Source organism: Arvicanthis niloticus, chromosome 2 (genome assembly GCF_011762505.2).
Source record: "Arvicanthis niloticus isolate mArvNil1 chromosome 2, mArvNil1.pat.X, whole genome shotgun sequence".
In the NCBI taxonomy this organism is placed as follows: Eukaryota; Metazoa; Chordata; class Mammalia; order Rodentia; family Muridae; genus Arvicanthis; species Arvicanthis niloticus.
In genome coordinates this window covers 63,144,977-63,171,076 of record NC_047659.1, presented here as the reverse complement: position 1 = coordinate 63,171,076, position 26,100 = coordinate 63,144,977, and the positions used below count along the sequence as shown (strand labels likewise).

Here is a 26,100-nt window from a genome sequence, read left to right as displayed (position 1 = left end):
TAAAGAATATTAGAATTTCTAATATATTAAACCCAGTAGCCAGAAAAACAAAAGGTAAATATATCCTAAGCTAGTGTCTGGAGAAACAATATTCACTCAATCATTCAAAACCAGTCAGGAACAAGCATTCAGTGGCCAAATTCTAACAAAGACATAAGTAGTTAAAAATACATTTTAAAATAATTTTGTTAATCTGAATAGACATTTATCACCTTGAAATTTGATCATATAAAGAGTATTTTAAACCAGAATTAAATCACATATACAGTATGTGTGTGTCATCAAAATCCATACCAAATTTGAATGAGACATGATACATTCTTAGTCTAAAAGAAGACACAATAATAAACAGAGTTCATTAAAACTTATAATTTTTATATTTGATGCTTTATACCATGTGGTCATCTTTAGACGGTGAAGTCACATGTGGCAAACCTGGCTGCTATTTAAAATGTTTTGTTTTTTATCTAGTAGATCTATCTTTATATGTAACATATAATATGACATATTATATAATTATTCTAAAACAAATATAAAGATAGCATATAATATATATTGCATATATATTTTATAATTACTCTAAAATATATAATTATATATATTATATAAATTTTATATAAATTATAAAATCTATAATTTAAAGATACTATTTTATTAAATGAAATTCACTCTAACTTTTTCAAATCCTTCTTTTAATGATGGTTCTTAAATGCTTTAACCTCTCTTTTAGCCCACTACCCACGAGAGGTAGTGGAAAAGAAAGGATAATGGGGGAAATGGATCTGTTTTAAAAGGTTCTTTGGAGTAACTTCCATCTGTGTTGTCTGGAAATAGACAGTTCAGTCACAGGCTGGCAGCAAGCAGCAGCTTGCTACCACCCACGAGAGGTAGTGGAAAAGAAAGGATAATGGGGGAAATGGATCTGTTTTAAAAGGTTCTTTGGAGTAACTTCCATCTGTGTTGTCTGGAAATAGACAGTTCAGTCACAGGCTGGCAGCAAGCAGCAGCTTAATTTACTCACAAACACTTCACAGATACACCAGCAGTCTAGTTCAGTGGAGTCAGGATAGCAAACACAATGCAGCAGAGGTGGCACTACCTAGCAGAGATAGTCAGGCATCTGCCTGTGCAGAGTCAGCAGGAGGGACTAGGGGGAACTCCAGAAGTTCTCAGCTGTGAAGACCTGAGATGCACAAGCTTTGCACAGATAACTTTACAAGCAAATCAAGCTCAAACTTGGTCACTGTCCATTGAGTTCTTTTTATACTTTCTCCAAACATCACGTCTTCCATAGGTCTTGACTCAGCATAAGTCTTGCCTTAGTACATTTGTCTGTCTCAGCTGACATCAAACTGCCAATCAGCCTGAATCCACAGAAGTGGTAAGACACTACAGCACACCACCAGAAGTTTTTTGGCGAGTTTCTCTCTATGGAGTCCTGAAAAAGTAACTCAACTACACAGTATAAGGCAGACTAATACATGCATGTGGTTAGCGAAGAATCCTTCATCGTGTGTCCTTTCACAAACTTGCTTTAGCAGAACATTCTTTCTCCAGTGTCTGCTACAGTGTAATGTTCCTTCACAAATCTGCCTTAGTCTTTCACCTGTGTCCATTTCAGAAAAGCACTCCTTCATGTGTTTGCCCCAGTAAAACACCATCCAACTGACTTTCCAAAGAACCCTTAAGTTTCTACTTCAAATGAGAGTTACATCCAAATTATATTATATGCACATATACACAGCTAAATCAGATTGCATACCCATAGAGTTGAATTTGAGTTATATGCATACACATATATGCCCTTCATAAAAGCTGACTAAAATCAAATATTGTTGCAGATTATACAGATTTTAACCCATAATCAATGAACAAGTTATAATTACTTAGATAAGAGTATATAGCATAATCTTAAGATATTTTCTTTTGAGAGCAAAATTTAAAGAAATCAGTGATAAAAGATTTTTAAGAGTGGAGAAATAGAACTTGAAGTGTAGAGCAGAGCATGTTTACATATCAAATATTTGCAAACCATTTGTCTGTGGTGGTGTGATCTGGAAATCAGGTATGCCAACTTGTAATAAAATGTGACTTTGTGAGACCACCCTGACAAAGTCACCATAACAACCAAAGGAACAGAAAGGGCAATTAGAGACACAACTACCCTACTGGTCAGGCTGTTCCTGATAGCAGGGAGAAAGTTAAATTAAAAAAAAAATAACAATTCAGAGAAAAACCACAGAATGTACTGATTAGTAACCAGCTGTGTCCTTCACAGCCCTAGATAAACGGAGCCCACCAGAAATAACTGTCTGAGTGGGTGTGGCCAATAAGTTTAAAGACCAAGCAAAGTGTCCAATTAGGTTTAGACAAGTCTTGCTGTTGCTAAAGTCTGCCTTTGCTAAAGTATAAAAGGTGTGTGCTTCAGAAATTCGGGGTCCTTCCTCCCACAAGAGTGAAGTGAACCCCCCACGTGTAAGAATAACAATTCCTCTAGCTGTTTGCATCAATCTCAGTCTCCGTGTCTCTGTGCACTGTGTGTCCCAGAGTTGAGGCTTTCGGGTCCAACAACTCCATGAAGGGAGAGCACACTCATAGTGAAAGCCAGCTGCAGGAGTGAGAGTGGGAAGGTTATGTGGGGCATCATGGGGAAGCTGAGATCCAATGGCAAGTGGAAGAATCCAACTCTAGCTAGATCTTGGAATCAAATTAACAAACAAATCATTCACATAACTCAGGCATGTTTAGATCAGTGACTTGGTTCAGAACAGCTATCAGAAGGGACAGGTGTGTGTGTGTGTGTGTGTGTGTGTGTGTGTGTGTTGCAATCCTGGGTCCTACTTCTCTCTGATCTGTTGCAACTTAGAGACAAGACAATTAAGATGTGTGGGGAGGGAGACCAGACAGAAATAAACAGGGCTTGGAGAAAAGAGAAATAAGGAACAGGAAATTTCTTTTTATTTCTCTGATCACTCATAGTATTTGTAAAGGTCCCTGTTAATATTAGGGGTTTGATTGACAAGGCGAATAAATTTAGGGCCCTTTAGGTTGGAGTTTCAGGCATAGAGGTTAGAGGTTTTCTAAGAGATATTCCAAGGGAATGAGAGGATAGAAAAAATACCATCCCATGGATGAGAAAGGGGAAATGGAATGTTACTACAGCTTGTAGTCATGGGTGTCCCCAGACTCTGGGAGAACAAAATGAGGACCACGCGGTTAAGTGAGTCTTCAACACAAATCAATGGGGTCAGTGGCTTAGCATGGCTAAGCCAGAGGAGAGACTCAGTGTCTGGTACCAGAACTTTTGTAGAAGCCAGAAGGCAAGCAGCTATGAGCTTTTGTAAGGAGTCTCATCCCCAGGAAATGTTTGAGGAAGAAGAGAGCAGGAAGGGGTACAATCACCCACTAGGGACCAAGAAAACTGCAGCATAGCAACACTGAGGATGGTGGAATGAGGACCAGTGAAGAGAGCAGATCCTGGCCTTAAAGACTGTGGCTGGAAATACCTCCACCTCCAAGAGCATCAAAGAGTGATGGACATTGCATTGTTGTTAAAAAGACCAAAATGGAAACTTACCTAATTGTTGCTGGTGGATGAGGTGATTAGCGATCTGTGAACAGAAAGCAGATTTGTTCAGGTGGTGGTGGTAGAGAAATAGAGTCCCAGTTTATGGCTTAGACCCACAAAGAGCGCAAGCACCAAGGGAGCCTACCAAGTCTTGCAGCACAAATGTTATGAAATATAATGTGGCAAGGGAGTACCCGGCAGGCCATTCCTAAGGTACCCACTAAAAAATCACACAGTGGAACAGATCTGGTTTAAAGGGGGTTTATTTTGGGGAAGAGACAGGTGTGAGGGCCTGTAGAAAGAGTAGAGGCAGACAGACAGGAGCAGAGCCATGGGGGCAGAGAAGGGGGAACAGAGAAGGAATGAAAAGGTGGGGGGAGAGACCTGCTGTGAACATGTGGGAACAGAGAGAGCAAACTGGGGTGGTAAGCAATCGTTTTATGTAACTGCCAGTACCTGATGGCACCCGGCAATTGTGGGACAATGGACCATATCAGGAAAATTGGTATGATTGAGTGGGTTCAGAGTCACCAGCACCCAGGCAACAACCTGAAACAATAGGTGGCTCCCTGCTCCCTACTAGATTCCTGACCTGGAACATAAGCCACGCATGTAACATAGGAAACGTCATCTGTGGTCACATACCCAAAAATAGAATTCTCCATGCTAATGAGACCCTCAGGGCTTAGCAAATCAGCTTCCTTCCCTGGACAATCCTCCCTGCAAAAGGTACTTAATCTCTAGTCCACCCTGAGAAGTTGGTATGCACCCATTTTCGACAATGAACAATCAATAAATGGTTTCGAACCAAGGACTGTCTCTTCCATCAAGAACCACTTTCGGGAGCATGGAGGAGGTCTTTGCCTACAGGCTCCTGTGTGATCCCAGACAACTGCTGCTGAGCTAAGGAATTTCACCAGTGAGCTAAGCCAGAATTCCCCATTCCTCCAGTCCCATATGGTCATCTTTGTCTTCATCCCACAAGCTCCTCAACACTGTTTCCAAACTCCCCAAAACCCAGCCGTGTCTGAATGTCCAGGAGTGTGGGAGCCATTGGCACCAGGGTTCTCATCACAGGCCTGAGGACAAACAACCTCCATTCCGGACTCCTCTGTGCATTGACAGCAGCAACTGGATGACTGGGAGTCAGGTAACCCCAGCTTCGACCTCCCACATCCAAGGCTGTGCTTGTTGGCACTTCCCTAAAGCCCAGCACCCAATGGCAGTGGTGTTGGATAAATGCAGTCTATCTAGCGCTCTGAGTTCTACCTGCCCAAGCAGTGTGTCCCACACCCCAGCAGCAGGGCCAAAAGCAGACCCACAGTTAATGGTGGCAGGCGATGAAGTAAGCTGTTGCTAGGTCTCTGGGAGGGGCCTCGCAGAATCACCTGTAAGCTAACATTGTAACGAGAAAAATTAAACCAACCTTTAAAGGAAATCAAAAGAAAGGTGTTTGTAAGCATGTGTAAGATCAATGCAGAGCCACTGTTACACAGGCTATAAGTCAGTCAGGCCTCTTGAACAGAAGTATTCCACCTGGCCGAAGTCTATGAAAACAAAATTTGAAACCCACAACGTTTCATTTGGAAAAACCTAAGGTTGAAGGTATAGAGACAGAGAAGGCTAGACTGACTCTATGGTAGGCTTCAAAGTGGCAGTTCAGGAGACGAGGCCTAAATCTGTGTTCCAAGAACTGAGCAAGTCCAAGAAAGTCCAGGCCTAAGAAGTTGCCTGGCCACCTGCCTGAGGCAATGCCAATGGGTCAACAGCAGTTACCAGACTTCCTCAGCAACAGTTTCCAGACCTCGCCAGCAACAGGCTCCAATTCCCACACTCTGGTAATGGTTCTAAAATGTTCCTAGAGATGGAACAAGATAAAGGTCGCCTACCTCAGAATTCCACTAATGCGATTTAAATCAGACCCAGGAGCTCACTTGGTTGTCTTCATCTTAAATGAGAGACCCCCAATATGCTAAACTTCTGCATAAAAAACCCACCAAGTACCCCCAGATCACTGTTGCATAAATGCTTATGCAACAGAGTTCACAGATTATAATATAATATAATAGTTACATGAATATTTTAAAGATAACCAAACTCCTTCCTATTGAATTTGAGATTTCTCCAGAAGGACTTACATGGCAATACTGGAAATTCATCAGGAATGTGGGAAACAGATGCAGTCCACAGAGGATGTGCATTATTGACACAATCATGCCATGTCAAGGATGCTAATGCTTCAAACCCATGGAAAGCTTTCACTGAGTCAAGTTCAGAGGAAACAGGCTTTCTTCTTGTTCTATTATGGATATTTATGAATGACCGAGCCTGACTTAAAACCATTTAAATGCCAACACACTCAAGTACAGCTTCCTGGGACTGTTATGGAGTGAACTCCTATGGAGATCAGTTACTCCACCTCCTCCTCTGTCCTGTTGTGTATACTGAACGTGCTGAGTTTTCAGTTTGCTCTTGTTGCATCTCTATCAGAGCACATATTCTACTCAATCCCAATCCCTGCTCTTCTGAATATGTCTCCTCCTCCTCCTCCTCTTCCTCCTCCTCCTCCTCCTCCTCCTCCTCCTCCTCCTCTTCTCTTCTTCTCCTTCTCCTTCTCCTTCTCCTTCTCCTTCTCCTTCTCCTTCTCCTTCTCCTTCTCCTTCTCCTTCTCCTTCTCCTTCTCCTTCTCCTTCTCCTTCTCCTTCTCCTTCTCCTTCTCCTTCTCCTTCTCCTTCTTCTTCTTCTTCTTCTTCTTCTTCTTCTTCTTCTTCTTCCTTCTCTTCTTCTTCTTCCTCTTCTTCTTTCATTTTAAGGCAAAACTTTGAAGATAAAAAGCTTAAGAAGTTCAAGGCCCCAGGGAGAGAAGGGGAGAATCTAATTTTTTTTTTTTTTTGGTCATAAGTGGACATGATGGCAGCCTTCTATATATTTGTGTTTATATGCACAGTACACTTCTTAACCTGTGTAGAGTAGTTTTTCTTTGTAGTGTGTACTCTTTAATGCAAATATCTATACATCTTCCAAAGTGACTGTGTAATGTTCACCCTTAAATGAGACAGCTACATTATCCCTTTCCTAGCTCCAAGAACTATCTTGGAACAGAATCAAGGAATATCATAAAAGCTTGAGGAAGATGAAGATTGCTATGAAACACTGCTTAATATGACATGATCATTGCAATCATGAGAAAAAGCAAAGAAATAAAACAAGAAAAAACAAAAAACCCAAAAAACCCCAAAGCTAACCAACCAACCAAACAACAAAAAACAATAAACAAAAAAACCAGCCAACCAACCAAACAACAGAAACAACAAAATAACAGGATTTTTTTGATACTTGGTCTGGACTGGAACAAGTTCCCTCAAATGGAAGGGACTCATGATCCCAAGGAATCACTAAGAAACTATTGATAATTCAACTTTCCTGGTTAAGCAGAACCATTTTCTTTAAGCTTGTAGAACCAGGAAAGTTGCCTATAATCCAGGAAATAATCTTCTATCCATGTTCACAAAAACAAATCTAAAGCTAATAGGTCAAAAAACTAAAGACTCTATACAGGACGGGGTATAATAAGGAAGAAGAAGGTGTCAGTATAATTGGAATGACCACAAGAGAATTTACTATGTAGTCGGCATTGTCAAAGAACATTTTGTACAAGTACATAGAACCTTGTCAAAAATACAAAAATATTACTAGAGAAAATGAATATTTTTATTGTTGTATATATCCTTAGATTTTTATGCATGAAATGTTCTTTAAAAAAACAGTCCTTGTTAGTGTTTCCCTGGAATAGTAGACATTATTTTTATAGATTGATTGATAAATTTCTTGTGCCAGAACTCAGCTCTTATTATGCTTGTTGAGTATGTAAGCTTTTTACATAAATTATGCACAGTCCATTATAATCTACTCATAATCCAAAAGTTCTCTAATCCTGAAAGCCCAAAATTTTAAAAACTTTGGAGGAAAATGAAATTACTACAAACTCTCAAATGAGTGGAAAAAGTCCATAAAATTATGCCTCAGATAATCTTGGAATCAGATATTGTCCAAAACCTTGGGGAGCTAAGAGTAAGTCTCACAGGTAGATGACCTCGCAGGGAACACCCATTAAACTCCAGTTGTACTTAGAGAGTAAATTTGATTACTTCATTTTCCTTTTATTATTAAATCATGGTGAATACGGCATGAAGGAAGCAAATGTGAATTTGCCACCATCACTGTCAGAACTGGTCTTCTTTTTTATGTTCGGAAGGAAGAGTTGACTAAAGCAGCATTTTGGTCACTATTACATGAACTTACCTCAATAGAAAATAGGAGATGCTTGTCTTCAGGTTTTAAGCATAGTCAACACAAGGTGAGACTCATAAAAAACATTTATACACTTTTGGAGATATTTTCAAATTGGGACAAAACACTTTAAATCTGGATGCTGCTGTGGTCAGGCTACGGTGTGTTTAATGTAACAAATGACATTTCAGTTTATTACTGCGTTCTTGAAATTTTTTATTAATGGCAATGCCCAGATTCCTTATCTTTAATGAGAATTTTTGTGGTCAAAGGGTCAAAGTTAGGCCACATACATGTGAATGAAATGTTTCTCTAGGAAACCAGAAAATAGCACATAAATGTAATTACTGCTCACGTGTCTAATAAATATGTTGTTACTATGCAAACTCAATTCTTCCCTCCTTTCTCTTCTTTCCCTCACTCTTTCTGTGCCTTCCTTCCTTTTCTTCTCACTTTCTTACTCACAGGCCATTCGTTCTCTTTTTTATGTATTTCTTTTTTTTCTTTTTTCTTTAATCTTTCTTTTTTTATTGGATATTTTATTTACATTTCAGATGCCATCCTCTTTTATGTATTTATTAAATTTTAATGAAATTAAAGTTATTTTCAACTTCCATTGTAAACCAAATAATATAAAAGGCACCATCTTTTTCCATACAATGTGAAGTAAAACCAGTTTTTAAAAATACAATCTCCATTACACACTGGTTTAATCACTATTCTAATTCTTGAATTAAAGGTAGTATGTATTGATGTTTGTAAAGAACACTAAATATAGGGTCATGACAGACAAATTTCTGGTAAGCTATTTACAACATTGAAAATATATGAAACATGTTCTATTTCTACAACTACAGATTAAGATATGGCACAGGAAAGGTCATTATGCTCAGAATGATTCACCTTACAAAGTAAAGTCATCTGATTTAAGTTCCTGTCATCCACTAATTGTCTTCCAGCATTAGGATTCTATATCTGAACTGTTAAGGAATCTGAATTAGTTGATGCTCTGCACTGCTTGAGTTATGGCCTGGCCTCTGTCTTAAAATGAGCTGAATTATATAGATATCAATTGTTAAGTTTCAAAAATCGGTTAGAAAGGAGATGGGAGGAAAGAGAATTCAACTGTGTTGCAGAAATAGTAAGACCAGTAACTTCAATGAAATCAGCAGAGCAACACTGAGAAGAGAGAAAAGAGATTAGGAATCTGAAAAATACTTATTTCCCTGACAGCCATATAAGTTTTATTAGCTACACACAAAAATAAAATTTAAGTTGAAGGTAATAATGTTTTAAGAAAACATGATTGGCTTATAGAATTTAACAAAGGTGTTAATTTAAAATAATATTTCAACTTCAACTTTATGGGTAAAACAATATTTCAGTTGTTTGAAATATATTTCAAGGGAACTGTATGGACAACTTTTCTGTTTATTCCCTCTTATAGTTTTAAATATATACACACTTTGCTTTTACAAAAACATTGTTATCTGTAGATAGACTGGTATAGCAGTGAGCTTTATTGTTATAATCAGTGGGAAGAAAATAGACAATACAGACAATGGGCACAAGTAGAGACACAGTCCAAGATCACTGCTCAAGGAAAGGACTCAATGATCAGTTTCTCCAGTGATATGTCTTAAGCAAAACCAGGGACAGAACTTTAATAATCGAATCCATTGCTACTAAGGATAAGAAGAAAATGGATAATTTTAGAATAAATTTAAATGTAAGTCCTTACAGGAAAATGCAGACTTCAAATCCAAGAGAATTTGGAGGCAAGAGAGGATTGACTTAGCAGTATGACCATGTATAAAAAGACTATAATAGTTTAAGCATGTTACATTTGATGTCATACCATGTTAGCACATACACTCCACTTTTGATAATGTAGTGAATGATCTGAAAACACACATATCTCTTTTTTTCAGACCTTTAAAGGGAAATTGATTTTGTGGTTTAATCTTGATGTTTTTTTTATAAAATATTTTGATAACAACAACATATATTCAAAATATTTTCATTGTACACTATATAATATAGCTTCAATATCAAATGGATGCTTAATTTTCCCATTCTTCTTTTACCTAACATACTATTAAAATGCTTCATAGTTTAAGTTTTAATATTATTAGTGTTGTATTTGTAGTATCTTGTAAGGTTTGCAACAATTTTATTTATATATTATGCCTCCTGTGGATATTTCAGGTAATTTTATTTTTAATGATTCTTTGCGTTAGAAACTTCTATCTAGCATAATAAGAAGGAAAGAGATTGATAATCACTAAATGTTAGTGTTAAAACCAATAAAATATTATATGGTATTATGACCTAATATAATCTATTTTCATTTAATTCCTACAATGAAATTTTAAAAGAGTTCACTGGTATAGAAACTATGAACATAGTTATAATTTGAAGTTATGTCTTATATCATTCTTGAAAGCATTGCTTAAATTTATATCAAGTTCATACTATATATATCAAATTTATATCAAAATGGTATTATTTTAAAAATAAATTTTAATTAAAAAGTTTAATTAAATTTCATAATAATTTGATCATATTTTCTCCTACAATAACTCCTTCCAACTGCTTCCCGCTTCACTATCTTTCAACTTTTTTTTGTTCTCTTTAAACACTCACACATACACACACACAGACACACACACGGTGACATTGGTGACATTAATTTTTCACATCAGCATATGTATGTGCTATTCTTAAAACAAACAATGCTAACATCAATACTCACACGTTCTTGTTGGTTGACAGTTGTGGAATATGCTGAATAAACTACGGATGTGACAGGTTGTGATGGCACATCTTTTAATCCTAGCACTTGGAGGTGGAAAAGCAATGATTGGGAGATTAAAGTCATCTTTGTTGAAAGGGTTATTTGAAGTCCATGTGGAGCTATATCAGACTTTTCCTGTACCTCATTAAAAAAACAAAACAAAACAAAACAACCCCCAAAACTATCTGTTTGTCTTTATGGATCCCAAACCCTGAAGTTGGCAGTTCATCTCATGGAACAAATGTGAAATGAGCAGCATTTTTCAGATAGTTTACATGAGCACATTTACTTTGTAGGGTTTTTTTTTTTTTTTTGAAGAAGAAGAAGTAGCATGCAAAACCAGAGCATTGTCACTGAGTTCATTCTGTTGGGACTTTCACAGAACCCAAAAGTTGAGAAAATACTATTTGTTTTGTTTTTCTTGGTCTACCTTGCAACTATTGCAGGAAACATCATAATTGTGGTAACAATTTTGTGCAGTCCTGCACTTTTTGGCTCCCCCATGTACTTCTTTTTGTCTTTCCTCTCCTTCCTGGATGCATGTGTTTCTTCTGTAATCACACCCAAGATGATTGTAGACTTCTTCTATGAGACAAAGACCATCTCCTTTGAATTTTGTATGATACAACTGTTTGCTGTCCACTTTTTCACAGGGGTGGAAGTGATTGTCCTCTCAGCCATGGCCTATGACCGCTATGTTGCTATTTGCAAGCCCTTGCACTATTCTTCCATCATGACCCAGAGGCTCTGTGGCATCCTGGTGGGAGTAGCTTGGGCAGGAGGCTTCTTGCATTCAATCATACAAATTATCTTCACTTTGCAGCTGCCTTTCTGTGGACCCAATGTTATTGATCATTTTGTATGTGACTTGTTCCCATTGCTGAAGCTTGCTTGCACCGACACACACATATTCATCATTTTGGTGTTTGCCAACAGTGGGTCTATCTGCATCATAATCTTCTCTATTTTGCTTGTCTCCTATGGTGTCATCTTGTTCTCTCTGAGAACTCACAGTTCTGAAGGGAGGCGTAAAGCTCTCTCCACCTGTGGATCCCACATTACTGTTGTGCTTTTGTTCTTTGTACCATGCATATTAATATATGCACGAAATAACTTTGAATTCTCATTTGAAAAAAAAGTGTTTATATTTGATGATGTCCTGACACCAATGCTAAATCCTTTGGCTTATACTTTCAGAAATAAGGAAATGAAGAATGCCATCAAGAAAATGTGGAGAAAATTGTTTAATATTTCTGAGAAGCATTAATTTATTTAATTTATGGGGCCAGAGAAAGTGTTCTGTTTGTAATAGATCTTGCTATATGTTCATGAGAACCTAAGCTTTGATCTTGATATGTGTTTCCATCTTGATGTACATTTTTGATTCTAGTACAACTAAGTAAAGTTTTAGATATCAATTTAATAAGAGCACCAACTTAAAAGTCTATGCTTCTAGCTTCCTTACGATAGATACCCTTTCCCATACTATCAGCTAGGCTCATTCTTTCCAACCCATACCCAGATTATCTGAAAATTGCTTTATTGTCTATTAGTTAGGCACTGCTTCTTCCATATGTATCCTATATGCTTCAGTGTCTGAAACATTGTGTAAGCATATCTCTGCATCACCTCATAGGCCCTCTGTCTTTTCTGCATCTCCTTCTAGTATTGCCATGTTGTTCAGCTCTCTCCAGAGCTCCCATAGCCTTTCTGCTCCTAAATAATCTAACTGCCTAGTACTTCTTGGTAGGAGCTGCCCCTATAGAAGCCATGGGCTCTCTAAATAAATACCCCAAATCCCAACAACTCCTGTTCCCAATAAGTAGGATAGAGAAATTGCTAGTGTCTGATTGTCACATATATTTAACAAATGTAAAAGGTTATAGTGTATAATTATATCAAGTAATTTTGTGTTCACACAAGTATAAAATATATATAGGCACTGTCTGTATCTTGAATTTGAAATTATGATGCTTCTCTGTACTTTCCTTCCTAATATTTTCAAGAATCATTTTAATTTTTCATGTCCTATGGTGTTTGAATAGATATAAAATGGATATGAATCAATAATTAAAATTGTAAAATACCAAATGGTTTGTTCTGTTCTGTTCTGGAAGGGTCTAATATGCAACTTCAAATTTTCTAACAAGATGTAGACTTGGTACTTAGTTCTCTTATATTAAGCATGTTTTTAAATCATCTCACAGATAAGATGAAAGGAATCCATTGACATCTAGAGTCTACATTTTCAGTTTTTAAATTATGATTCAAACTACAAGCTTTAATTTCACTACCTGATAGGCATTTTTTTTGGGAAGATTGCTGTAAATTTCAGTCACACTTGGGCTTCAGAGAGAAGCACTTGTCAAAAAGATCAGAAGACATATGAATACTTAAGATGTATTTTCTTAAAAAGGAGACAAATTTAACACTCGTGCTAAAATCAGAAACAACTCATAGGTGGCCACTCTCATCACTCTTAATAGTGTGCTTCATGACTTAGTTAAGGCAATGCAATACCACAAATAAACGAGGTGGGTGTGGTGACATACAGTTCTGATAGTCATTTTCACCTGACCTGCAATCACCTAGTAGACAAGCCTTCAGGGACACATGAGAAGAATTTTCATGATTATATTAGCAACAAGAAACATCAGTGAATGCTCCTCTGGAATAATTTATTGATGTGGGAAGATCCATCAGGAAAATAGGAGCTATTCTCTTGGTTTATGTCATGAATACTATACAAAGAAAGAAAGGTAGCAAAGCAGATAATCACTGATCTGATTCCAGATTATGAATACAATGTGATTAACTGCCTCAAACTCCTGATGTCATATTTACCAACCAGGATGGACTGTCCCATGGAACTGTGTAAGCCAACATACTTTTCCTTCATTGATTGCTGTGTTGGGAATTCTGTTGCAGCAATGACTAACATAACTGATAAAAAAATAGTATATGGAATGAGGTTTTTGTTATAATAAACATAACAAAATTCTGATTTGTGGCCTTTACAAGTGATTTGTGGCTTTAATGTCAAGAAGTTTGGTACATTAAGTTAGAAAAGCCCTAACATACCAGTAGCAGTATGGTGTTTCATGTGCCACTTTGGTAGGAGCTTAGAAAATAAGAATGCTGAAAAACAATGGACAATGATTCTTTTATCATGAGATTTCAGAATCAACACAGGACTCTACCAGAAAATGAAAACATACAAGGGGTCACTTAGATGGTATTTGGATGAAGAGTCTGGTTTCATTTTGCCTGTGTCCTGAGAACCTGGCTGAAGTTAAAGGAAACCATTTAATTTATTTGGTGAGAAGACACTTCTGGACCACAGAATATTCAGTGTAATAATAAAAGCAAGTATGACTCCAGGAGAAGACCCAACCAATCAAAAAATCCAACTTGTAAAATGTGACCTTATCCAAAAGGATAAAAACAGTATCTGAGAATGAAGCAGAAGAAAAAGCAGAAAGAATTTATCTCCTTGGAAGAAACTCCTAGAAAATAGCTTCTTTGGGATTAATACACAGAGACAACAAGACTGTAATCAGAGAGGCTACATTGCCATCTCAAGCTAGAGGAAAAGTTTGAAGTACTGTCTTCGAGAGATTTGTTTTGTAGTAACAAAAGATAAAAGATTATGGAGGAGGGTTATAGAGCTGTTGCATCATTTAGCCAAGACGTTTGAAGTTAAACCATGTATGTCATGGCTGGAGTCCCTATAAGGATTCACAGAAGGTGACTACTTGAAGCTATGAAGTGGATGTCCAAGATGTAGTGGAGACCTAGGGGTACTGTAAATAGCAACATCATAGGACAATTTTTTAGAGATCTGCCTTCAGAAAGTGGAGCCACCTACTCAGAGAGGTTATTTGTTATTGGCAACAGATGTGAAGAGTGAGGGAACAAATAACACACCACATGCTCCAGATACTAAAGAATATAGTTTACTCTGTTGAGCTCTAATTGTTATATACTGCTGGCACCTGGTGGAACCAGGTAATGTGACAGGTGATGAAGTAAGTCTTTGCTAGGTTCCTGGGATGGGCCTAGCAGGATCACCTGTAAGCCAATACTTATAAGGAGAAAAATTAAACCAAGCTTTAATGGAAATTAGAAAAAGGGAGTTGTAGAGTAGCATATGTAAGATCAATGTAAAGCCACCATTACAGAGGCTCTAAGACATTCATTTCGCTTGAACAGAAGTATTCCACCTAACTGAAGGGCATGAAAACAATATTTGAAACCCAGACACCTTTAATTTGGGAAAATCTAAAGTTTGAAAGTATAACAAGATGTAAGGTTTTACTAATATTAATTTTATCACTTCAGAAAAAAATGTCTTGGAGTCTTGCTTCACTGTTCCAGATAAATATGGAGGCTTTCAAATTATGAAAGTACTGGGATCCCTACAAAGAATTGCTAAGGAGCTACTGCTTAAAGATACGAATGTAAAGCCTTAGCTGCAATAGAGACACCAGGGTGCTGAACATACCAGACTAGGGGATATAAGAGAAAAGTAGGGAGTAGAAACAAATCAGGAAGAAGATTGTTTTGAAATATGCAGTAAAGCTGGAGACATGGGGCTACCAAGTAACCCCATATCATACTTACAATGTAAGTTCTAGATGGTAGAGTTTATTATGGAATTATAGGATTTGGAGCACATTTACTGGTTTTGCTATTACGTTCACTGCATCATTCTCTTCTATGGATTTATCTTCACTGGCTAGTTTTCATAGTCCAAGAAGGTGCTATGATTCAGTGTATGGATAGAGAAAAATTATCAAAGGTCTTAGACACCAGCGAACTGTATATTGATATACTAAAGTGCCAGTAAATATATACTCACTAGTGTAACAGTTACATGAATATTTTAGAGGTAACCAGACTTCTTCAAATTGGATTTGAGGAGATTTCTATACAAGAAAACAAATGATAGCACTGGAAATTCGTCAAGAATGTGGGGAACAGATTCAGTCCACAGAAAATGTGCATTATTGACACAATCATGCCATGTCAAGGATGCTAATGCCTCAAACCCATGGAAAGCTTTCACTAAGTCAAGCTCAGAGGAAGCAGGCCTTCTTCTTGTTCTATTATGGATATTTATGAATGACTGAATCTTACTTAAAACCATTTAAATGAAGAAATAATCAACTACAGCTTCTTCCTCTAGCATGAGTACAACCTGAGATTGCTCTCCTGCAGGGACCTCCTATGGAGATCAGTCATTCCACTTCCTCCTCTTTCCTGTTGTGTATACTGAACATGCTGTCCAGCTGCATCTCTATCAGAGCATGTGTTCCACTCAGTCATAGCTTTTCAGTACATGTTGGTTATTCTTTTTCTCAGTTCCTTCAACCTAATTCATATAAATCCCAAATATTGGAAGATACCAGCATAAAAGCTTATGAAGAAGTTCAAGGTCCTAGGAGAGAAGGGAAGATTCTGCTTCTTTTTGTCATAAGAGGACATGATGGCATCCTTCTATATATTTGTGTTTATACCCACTTCTGAGCCTATATAGAGTAGCTTCTCTTTTGCTGTGTAGTGCTTAAATTTAAAGACCTATACATCTTACAAGTGCAGAGTAAGTGATTGTTTAATGCTAATCCCTAAATGGGTCAGCTGTATTATCTCCTTCCTAGATCTGGAAATATCTTGGAACAGAATCAAGGAATATCATAAGAGCTTGAGTAAGATGAAGATTGCTATGAAACATTGTCTTCTCAATACGACATGATCATTGCAATAATGACAAAAAACCAAAACAACCCCCCTCCTTGCCAAAGCATTTGCTGATACTTGTGCTGGACCTACAAAAATTCCATCATATGTATGGAGAGGGAGTCATAAATCCTAAGGCATCACTGGGAAGCTATTGATAATTCAAATTTCCTGATTAAGGAGCACCATTTTATTTAGGCTTGTAGCATCAGGAAAGTTGCCATGATCCAGTGAATAATCCTCTATCCATATTCATAAAAGCAACTCTAAAGCCAATAAGTCAAAAACTAAAGACTCAATGTAGTAGGAATTATAGCCGGGAAGAAGGAGTCAGTATAATTGGCGCGGCGACAAGACAGTGCACTATGTAGTCATTGTGGTCACAGGATGTTTTGTACACGTACATAGGGTTTTTGCTAAAAATACAAAAATATTACTAGAGGAAATGGACATTTTTATTAATATATTCATCTTTAAATTTTTATGCGTAATATGTTTCTTTAATGAACAGTCTTTGCTAGTGTTTTAGTGAAACAGTAGATATAATTTTTACAGGTTGATTGATAAATTCCTTGTGACAGAACTCAGCCCTTATCGTGCTTGGCAAGTATATGCAAGTCTTTTACATAAATTATACACAGTGACATTACAATTTACCTATAATAGTACAGCTTTCTAATCCTGACTGTGAAGGCATATGGAAATGTTTCATATAGAACCAGACCTCAAATTTTAAAAACTTTGGAAAAAATTAAACTATTACAAACTCTCCAGTCAGTGAAAAAGTCTACAAATTTATGCCTCAGATACTCTTAGAGTCAGAATTTGTCCAAACCCTAAGGGAGTTAAGAGTAAGTCTCACAGGTAGATGACCTCTCAGGGAACACCCGTTAAACTTCATTTATAGTTAGGGACTGAATTTGGCTCCTTCATTTTTTGTTTATTATTAAATCATGTTGAATATGGCATGAAGGAAGCACTTGTGAATCCTCTATGTTTACTGTCAGAATTGGCCATCTCATTTGTGTTCTGAAGGAAGAGTTGACTGAAGCAGCATTTTAGTCACCATTACATGAACTTACCTCAAAAGAAAATAGGAGATGCTTGTCTTCAGGTTTTACACACAGTCAACACAAGGTGAGACTCATAAGGACCATTTTTTCATTTTTGGAGATATTTTTATATATGGACAAAACATTTTAAATTTGGATGCTGTGGTCGGGCTACTGTGTGTTTAATGCAACAAATGACATTTCAGTTCATAATTCTGTTCCTGAAAATTCTTATTAACTGTGATGCTTGTATTCCTTACCTTTAATGAAGATTTTTATGGTCAAAGATTAGGCCACATAGAAGTGAATGAAATGTTATCCTAGGCAACTAGAAATTAGCACTTAAAAAAGAACTGTTCAAGTGCCTGAAAAATAAGTTTTACTGTACAAACTCCTTTCTTCCTTCCTTTCCTTCTTTTTTCCTTCACTCCCTCTGTTCCATCCTTCCCTTTCTTTGTTCCTTCTTACTTCATAGACCATTTATTCACTTTCTTTTTATTTATTTGTTTAATTTTAATGAGATTTAATGAAGTTATTTTTAACTTCAAATTGAAACCAAATAATATAGAGGGCACCATATTTTCTGCACTATAGCCAAAAAACTTTATTATTTTTCCAAATACATACTCCAATATATACTAGTTCAGTCACTATTATAATGCCTGGATTAAAAGTAGTATGCTTTGATGTTTGTAAAGAAAAATGACATAGGATCATGCCAGAAAAAGTGCTGGTAAGCTCAATACAACATTAACAATGAATATAAAATGTTCTATTTCCACAACTGCATACTAACACATGGCACAGTAATCGTTATTGGTAAAGTCACCTGATTTAAATTCCCCTCATCCACTTAACTGTCTCCCAGTATTAGGATTCTACCTCTAAACTGTTTAGGAAATTAAGGGGTTGATGCTTTGGTCTGCTTGAGTGGTGGTAGTCATGTTTTGGCCCCTCACTCAAAATGATCTGAATCACTCTGATATGAAAGGGAAGTTCCAAAAATTTCATTAGGAAGGATATGGATAGGAGGAAACAGAATTTGTCTGTATTACAGAAATAGTAAGACAAGTGAAATAAGCCACTTAACTAAACCAACAGAGAAACACTGAGGAGAGAGAAAAGGGATTAGGAATCTTTCACTGACATCTATTTAATTTTATTAGTTCCACACTCAAAATACTTTTCAACTGGTAGATAATAATTTTAGATTAAAATATGATTGGCTTAGGGAATTTAGCATAAATGTCAAGTTAAAGTAATACTTCAACATCAACATATTCTGTTATTGCTAATAACAATGGAATTTAGCATAACAGACAATTTAAAATATATTTTAACTTTAGTTATTTTGTTATTGGTAATAACAATATTTCACATGTTTAAAATATATTTAAAAGCAGCTATATAGAGTAAGAACCTTTCTGTATATTCACTGTGATAGTTTTAAATATATTCACACTTTGCATTCACAAAAGCATTCTGTTATCTGCAGATGGATTGTGTGACCTTAGTGCTAAAATCAGTGGGAAGAAAATTGTAGGTGATAAAGACAGCTGGGCACAAGGAGAGAGATTTCCCATGATCACTGCTCAGGAAAATGGCTCAATGATTAGCTTCTACGATTAGAGATCCTGAATAAGACTAGGGACAGCTCTCTAATATTCTAATGTACAACCCTTAGGGACAAGAAGACCATGGATAATTTTAGAATAAAATTAAATTTAAGCCCTTACATACAAGTATAGACTTTAAATTCGATAGTATTTGGAGGCAGGAGAGGGCTGAATTAGCAATATAAGCATTTATGGAAAGAACATACTAGTTTAAGCATGTTATGTATGATGTCCTGCTATGGTAGCACATGAGTTCCACTTTTGACAATGTAAAGAATGATCTGAAAACACATATTTCATTTTTCAGAAGTTGATTTTTGTGGGTTTTAATATTGATATTTATTATAAAATATTTTGATAATATTAACAATATCTGTATTCAAAATATTTTCACTTTCACAATATATAATATAGCTACAATATCAATAAATGGACTCTTAATTTTTCCATGAATTTCTTACCTAACATACTATAAAAATGGTTCATAGTGGAAGTCTAAATATTATTAATATTTTATTTATTATATCATGTGATTTTTATTTTGTAACAACCTTATTTTTATGTCATGTCTCTTATGGATATTTTAGGTACTTAACATCAATGATTCTTTGTTTTAGAAACCTCTATTGAATTTAATAACAAGAAAATAAATTGATAATCAGTAAATGTTAGTTTTATAAACTAGAAGAAAATATGATGCTGTGTCATATCCTAATATAATCTATCTACATTTAATTCCTAGAATAAAATTTTAAAATGGGTTTACTGGTATACATATCATAAACATGGTTATAATTTGAAGTTATTTCCTATTTCTTCTAAGAACATTGCTTGAATAAATTTAATCAAATTTGTATAATTTTTAAAGTATCTATACATTTTGATCATGTTTGCCCCATTCCCATTCTCCCCAACTCTTTCCCACCTAGTACCTCTCAATGTTTTTTCCTTTCTAAGCACACACACACACACACACACACACACACACACACACACTGAGTAACATTTCCTTTTTTTATTTTTTGAGTGTGCCAGTTTTTACATCAGCATATTTATGTTGTCATTGTTAAACTATAGTGGCGTCAATAGATACTCTTACTGGCTTACAGTTTGTAAAATATCTTGAAAAAGCTATGGATATGACAGGTTGTGGTGGCATATATAATAATCCTAACACTTGGATGTGGAGACATGATAATCAGAAGCTTAAAGTCGTCTTTGTCAATGTGATTATTTGGAATCCAGCTTAAGCTACATCAGACTTTGTTAACACTCCAAAATTAAAGAACCATTGATTTACTTTCATGGATCCAAAACCTTGACGTTTACCAGTTTACCTCATGGCACTTATGTATTACACATAAAGTTGTTTTTGGAATATTTTACAACAGAAGTGAGAAAATGTTAAGTGAAAATTTTATTATCTATATAATATTTTGTCTATTTTATATTTATTATTTTTGCTGTATAGTTGAGTTTTTTTATACATATATACAGTAAAAAAATGATAATATATAACCTCATATTTTTCCAACTCCTTCATTATCAAAAGCTCTACCTTATTTGGTTGCTTTGGAATCCACTAAGTTCAGTTAGTCCTGCTACTATAGGTATGGGTATTGTGCCATTCAGCAGAAGACTGGAAACCTCCCAGTGGTTATATCATCATTAATGAGTGAATTTTACCTCCCCACAACCAATCCTCTGTAAAATGTCTGAAACCACAGAGGACAGTGATTTACATGTAAAACTTGTCATCTCCACATGACACATTTTTCTTTTATTCACATATTTGTAACATATGTGTGAGTGCTTGTGTGCACACACACAGTACACATACACACCTATATAGGTGGTATATAGTTAAGCAATCAAAGAAAATACATTTTGTGAATACATTTCAGTTGTGCATACAGAAAAAGACAACCTATAAAATCTAATTATATCTACCTAGGAAAAGTGAATTTAAGACCTAGAATATTTACATTGATGATTTATTAAAGAGTTTCATGTTGCAAGGGCAGCTAGGTTTTCAAAGGGATAAATTATGACTAGCATTTAAAGGGCATTTTAATGTGAGCTTCATTTAGATGTTTTCAATTTGAAATTATTCTTAATCTTTGCATATACAAATGTAAGTTATTTATTAATGTGTTTTATGGTAAATTCATAAACATTTTAAGCCATATGTCCAAGATATTTACTTTATCAAATTTTCATTTTATACATAATTGATAAATAATTAAATCTCAAAACAAAAAAATTGTATTCAACTAATTATTTCTCTGTTTTCTGTGATTTTAAAAAACTTTCATTTGTAGGTCATTGGTTCATCGGTTCCTGATCATTTTTGTTTAGTCCTTTGGCTATCAAGATACCTCACTCATACATCAACAAAATAATCGATTCTTTTATCAGTACACAGAGGAGTAGAATGTAGAAACACTTGGAAGTTCTCACTGAGATAAAGTACTTCAAGCATCCTTTTCTTCAATCTGTGAAGTGATCCTGTGTCCTTTGGTCTGTCTTCAAAAATCCCAGGTTAAATATATTTTGTTTGATCATAATAGCACAAAACCCAGCAATACAAACTTCTGCCACTTACTGTTGACAATAAAGTTGAGTATTGAGCATTTTTTGCATTATTTCATCTGTAGATGTCAATATTAAAAATATATAAACCAAAATTTTCTCATAATTACAGGTTTGTATGAACACATTTACCTTGTACCTTTTAAGAATGATGCTAAACCAGAGCATTGTCACTGAGTTCATACTCCTGGGACTTTCACAGAACCCAAAAGTTGAGAAAATACTATTTGTTTTGTTTTTCTTGGTCTACCTTGCAACTATTGCAGGAAACATCATAATTGTGGTAACAATTTTGTGCAGTCCTGCACTTTTTGGCTCCCCCATGTACTTCTTTTTGTCTTTCCTCTCCTTCCTGGATGCATGTGTTTCTTCTGTAATCACACCCAAGATGATTGTAGACTTCTTCTATGAGACAAAGACCATCTCCTTTGAATGTTGTATGATACAACTGTTTGCTGTCCACTTCTTCACAGGGGTGGAAGTGATTGTCCTCTCAGCCATGGCCTATGACCGCTATGTTGCTATTTGCAAGCCCTTGCACTACTCTTCCATCATGACCCAGAGGCTCTGTGGCATCCTGGTGGGAGTAGCTTGGGCAGGAGGCTTCTTGCATTCAATCATACAAATTATCTTCACTTTACAGCTGCCTTTCTGTGGACCCAATGTTATTGATCATTTTGTATGTGACTTGTTCCCATTGCTGAAGCTTGCTTGCACCAACACACACATATTTGTCATTTTGGTGTTTGCCAACAGTGGGTCTTTCTGCATCATAATCTTCTCTATTTTGCTTGTCTCCTATGGTGTCATCTTGTTCTCTCTGAGAACTCACAGTTCTGAAGGGAGGCGTAAAGCTCTCTCCACCTGTGGATCCCACATTACTGTTGTGCTTTTGTTCTTTGTACCATGCATATTAATATATGCACGAAATACTTCTGCATTCTCATTTGAGAAAAATGTGTTTATATTTGCTGATGTCCTGACACCATTACTAAATCCTATGGTATACACTTTCAGAAATAAGGAAATGAAGAATGCCATCATGAAAATGTGGAAGAGTTTGTTTAAAACTTCTGATAAACATTAAATTATTTAACTTCCAGGGCTCAGGAAATGGCTCAATTTGTAATAGAACCTGTTATGTGTGCATGCATGTCTGAACTTGGATCTTGATGTGCATTTCTCATTCCAGTACAAGCAAGACAAGTCTTAGACATCAATTTAATGGAAATACCAATTTAAGATTTCATACTTCCAGTTTCTTTACAAAACCTTTTCCCACACTAGCATCTAGGCCCACTCTTTCCACCCTATAAACCTTGATTTTCTGGGAGCCACACTCCTTTGCCTATCATTTAGGTATTGTTCTTTTCATATGTATTCTATACCCTTCATGATTTGAACCACTCTGTAAACATAACTCTGCCTCACCCCATAGGTCTTCTGTTCTTTCTTTGACCTCCTCATAATGCTCACCATATTGCCCAGCCCCCCCTAGAACTCTTATGGGTTTCCTGCTCCTAAATAATCTAACTCTTTATCTATTCCTGGTGGATCCCATCGCTAAAGAATCCATAGATCTCCTAAATATACTGCCAGCTTTATAACACCTCCTGCTGTTGATGAGTAGGATACAGAAATTTTTAATGTCCGATGGTTCACCTTATTTAATAAATGTTAGCAGATAGAAATACTAATCTGCTAAAATATCCAAAATAGAATTCATGCCAAGTAATTATTTCGTGTGAGCACACAAATGTAAAATTTACTTATGAAGACTATCTTTTGGAGATCAGTGGCCAGATACACACCAACACCTACAGCCTCTGTGCCTCCCAAAAGTCTGCAATAATCAAATATACAGGTGAGACTCTTACCCAGATACTCAAGCCAGCTGGGACAACCATGAGGCACAACTGATGGGACCCAATCCCACAACATCCCCCAATCCCACACCTGACCTTTCTTCCTGTCTGCTTCCTACCTGCCAGATCAGTGGCCTGATACATGCCCACATTCTATAGCCCAAGAGGGTCTGCAGTAACCAAAGACACAGAGTCCAGCTGATACAAAGGCTACTTGCCCTGCCAAGTTCCACCTTCCTTTTTGTCTACTTCTCCACCCAAGTCAGATCAGTAGGCCCCATACTTTCACACATACCATAGCCTGTTGCCTCCCAGGAGGTCTGCAGTAACCAGGGACACAGCCTACCTGCCTCCCAGGAAATCTGTAGTAACCAGGGAGACAAGAGATCTGCTCTTACCAGAGACACAAGAAGCCAACCCTATCCAGAGACAGCCTTTCCTTCCTCCAAGGAGACCAGTTCTAGTCAGAGATACCAAGGTCAGTTAACACCAGAGATAACCAGATGGCTAGAAGCAAGTATAGTAATCAGATTCAACAGAACCGAATGCAATTTAACATCACCACAACCCATTTTTTCTACCACACCAAGCATTAGATACCCCAACATAAATGAAAAGCAAGATAATGATCTAAAATCTCATCTCATGAATATGACAGAGGTCTTTTAGGAGAATATAAAGAACTTCCTTAAAGAAATACAGGAAAGCACAGGTAAACAGGTAGAAGTCCTTAAAGAAGAAACAAATAAATCCCTTAAAAACATACAGGAAAACCCAATCAAGCAGGTAAAATAATTGAACAAAATGGTCCAAGAACAAAACATGTAAATAGAAGCAATAAAGAAAATATAAAGCAAAGCAACCCCAGAGATGGACAACTTAGGAAAGAGATCAGGAGCTACAGATGCAAGCATAACCAACACAATACAAGAGATAGAAGAGAGAATCTCAGGCATAGCAGATACCATAGAAAATATTGACACATCGGTAAAAGAAAATAAAAAAAATGTAAAAAGCTCCTAACACAAAATATCCAGGAAACTAAAGACACAATCAAAAGATCAAACCTAAGAATGATAGGGATAGAAGAGGGTAAATTATACCAGCTCAAAGGGCAAGAAAACATATTCAACAAAATCATAGAAGAAAACTCCCTAAACTTCAGAAAAGGATGGCCATAAATGTACAAAAAGTCTACTGAACACCAAATAGATTAGACCAGAAAAGAAAAATCCTACCATCACACAATAATCAAAACACTAATGCACAGAAAAAATATGACTAATAAAAGATGTAAGGGAAAAAGGCCAAGTAGTATATGAAGGTAGAACTATCAGAATTACACCAAGCTTCTCAACAGAGACTCTAAAATCCAGAAGTTCCTGGACAGATTTCATCCCAGACCCAAAGAGAACACAAATGTCTGTTCGGTATGCTATATCCAGCAAAACTCTCAATCACCACAGATGGAGAAACCAAGATATTCCATGACAAAACAAAATTTAAACAATATTGTCTACTAACCCAGCACAACAGATGAAACTGGAATGAAATCTCCAGTACAATGAGCATAAGTACAGCCAAGAAAACATAAGAAATTCAATATCTTACAACAAACACAAAAGAAGAGAATCACACATGTATAACATCTCCAACAACAAACATAACAGGAAATAACAATCATCTCTTTTTAATATCTCTCAACATCAAAGGACCCAATTTCCCCCCAAAAGACATAAGCTAACATACTGGACACACAAGCAGAATCCAGCCTTTGCTGCATATAGTAACAAATCACAATGACAAACAAAGACTTTTACCACCTCAGAGTAAAAGGCTGGACAAAAGTTTACCAAGCAAATAGTCTGAAGAAACAAGTGGGAACTGCCATTCTAATATCCGATAAAAAGAGATTTTCAACCCAAAGTTATCAGACAGGATAGGGAAATTCTATGACAAGAACTTGACTTCAAGTCTCTGAAGAAAGAAATAGAAGACCTCAGAAAATTGAGAGGTCTCCATTGCTCATGGATTAGTAGGACAACATAGTGAAAATGGGCATCCTACAAAAACAGTTTATAGATTCAAAGCATTCCCCATTAAAATTCTAACACAATTCTGCCAAGACATGGAGAGAGAAAAATCTCAATTTTATATAGAAAAACAAAAATCCCAGGATAGTAAAACCAATTGTTAACAGTAGAAGAATTTCTGGGAGAGTCACCATCCCTGACTTTAAGCTATACTACAGAGTCATAGTGATAAAAACTGTCTGATATTGGTACAGAGATAGGTCGATCAATGGCATAGATTTGAAAGCACAGAGATAAACCCATACACTTATGGACACTTGATCTTTGACAAAGAAGTTCTTCTAGAAAGCACAAAAGACCTTGAAGGTGAGAGAGTCTCAGGACTCAATGGAAGTGACCTTAGATGAAATGCCCAACAGTGAGGAGAAGGAACTCAAAGAGTCTACCTCTAGTAGATAGACAGAGCCTCAAGTGGAGAGAAGGGGTTGCCAACCAACATTCAAAATTTCTGAACCAGAATTATTCCTGTGTAAAAGAACTACAGTGAC

General features: G+C 36.3%; 2 protein-coding genes across 3 annotated transcripts; both read left to right on the top strand.

The window, feature by feature from the left end:
* Positions 1 to 7,733: 7,733 nt before the first annotated feature.
* On the top strand, positions 7,734 to 13,656 carry LOC117704623 (olfactory receptor 4C15-like). Of its 2 annotated transcripts, none has more exons than XR_013108687.1 (2): positions 7,734 to 7,925; positions 11,309 to 11,444. XR_013108687.1 is itself a non-coding variant. In XM_076929104.1 (2 exons), exon 2 carries the CDS (start codon positions 10,987 to 10,989, stop codon positions 11,920 to 11,922), a length of 936 nt encoding a protein of 311 aa, XP_076785219.1. In that variant the 5' UTR covers positions 7,734 to 7,925; positions 10,634 to 10,986; the 3' UTR covers positions 11,923 to 13,656. The 2 variants fall into 2 exon arrangements, 1 of the variants encoding a protein (XP_076785219.1); XM_076929104.1 differs by having other exon boundaries at positions 10,634 to 13,656.
* Positions 13,657 to 17,352: 3,696 nt separating this feature from the next.
* Positions 17,353 to 23,301, top strand: LOC117704624 (olfactory receptor 4C15-like). Its single transcript, XM_076928281.1, has 2 exons — positions 17,353 to 17,531; positions 21,384 to 23,301. The coding sequence occupies exon 2, from the start codon at positions 21,773 to 21,775 to the stop codon at positions 22,739 to 22,741; it is 969 nt and encodes a 322-aa protein (XP_076784396.1). The 5' UTR covers positions 17,353 to 17,531; positions 21,384 to 21,772; the 3' UTR covers positions 22,742 to 23,301.
* The last annotated feature ends 2,799 nt before the right edge of the window (positions 23,302 to 26,100 follow it).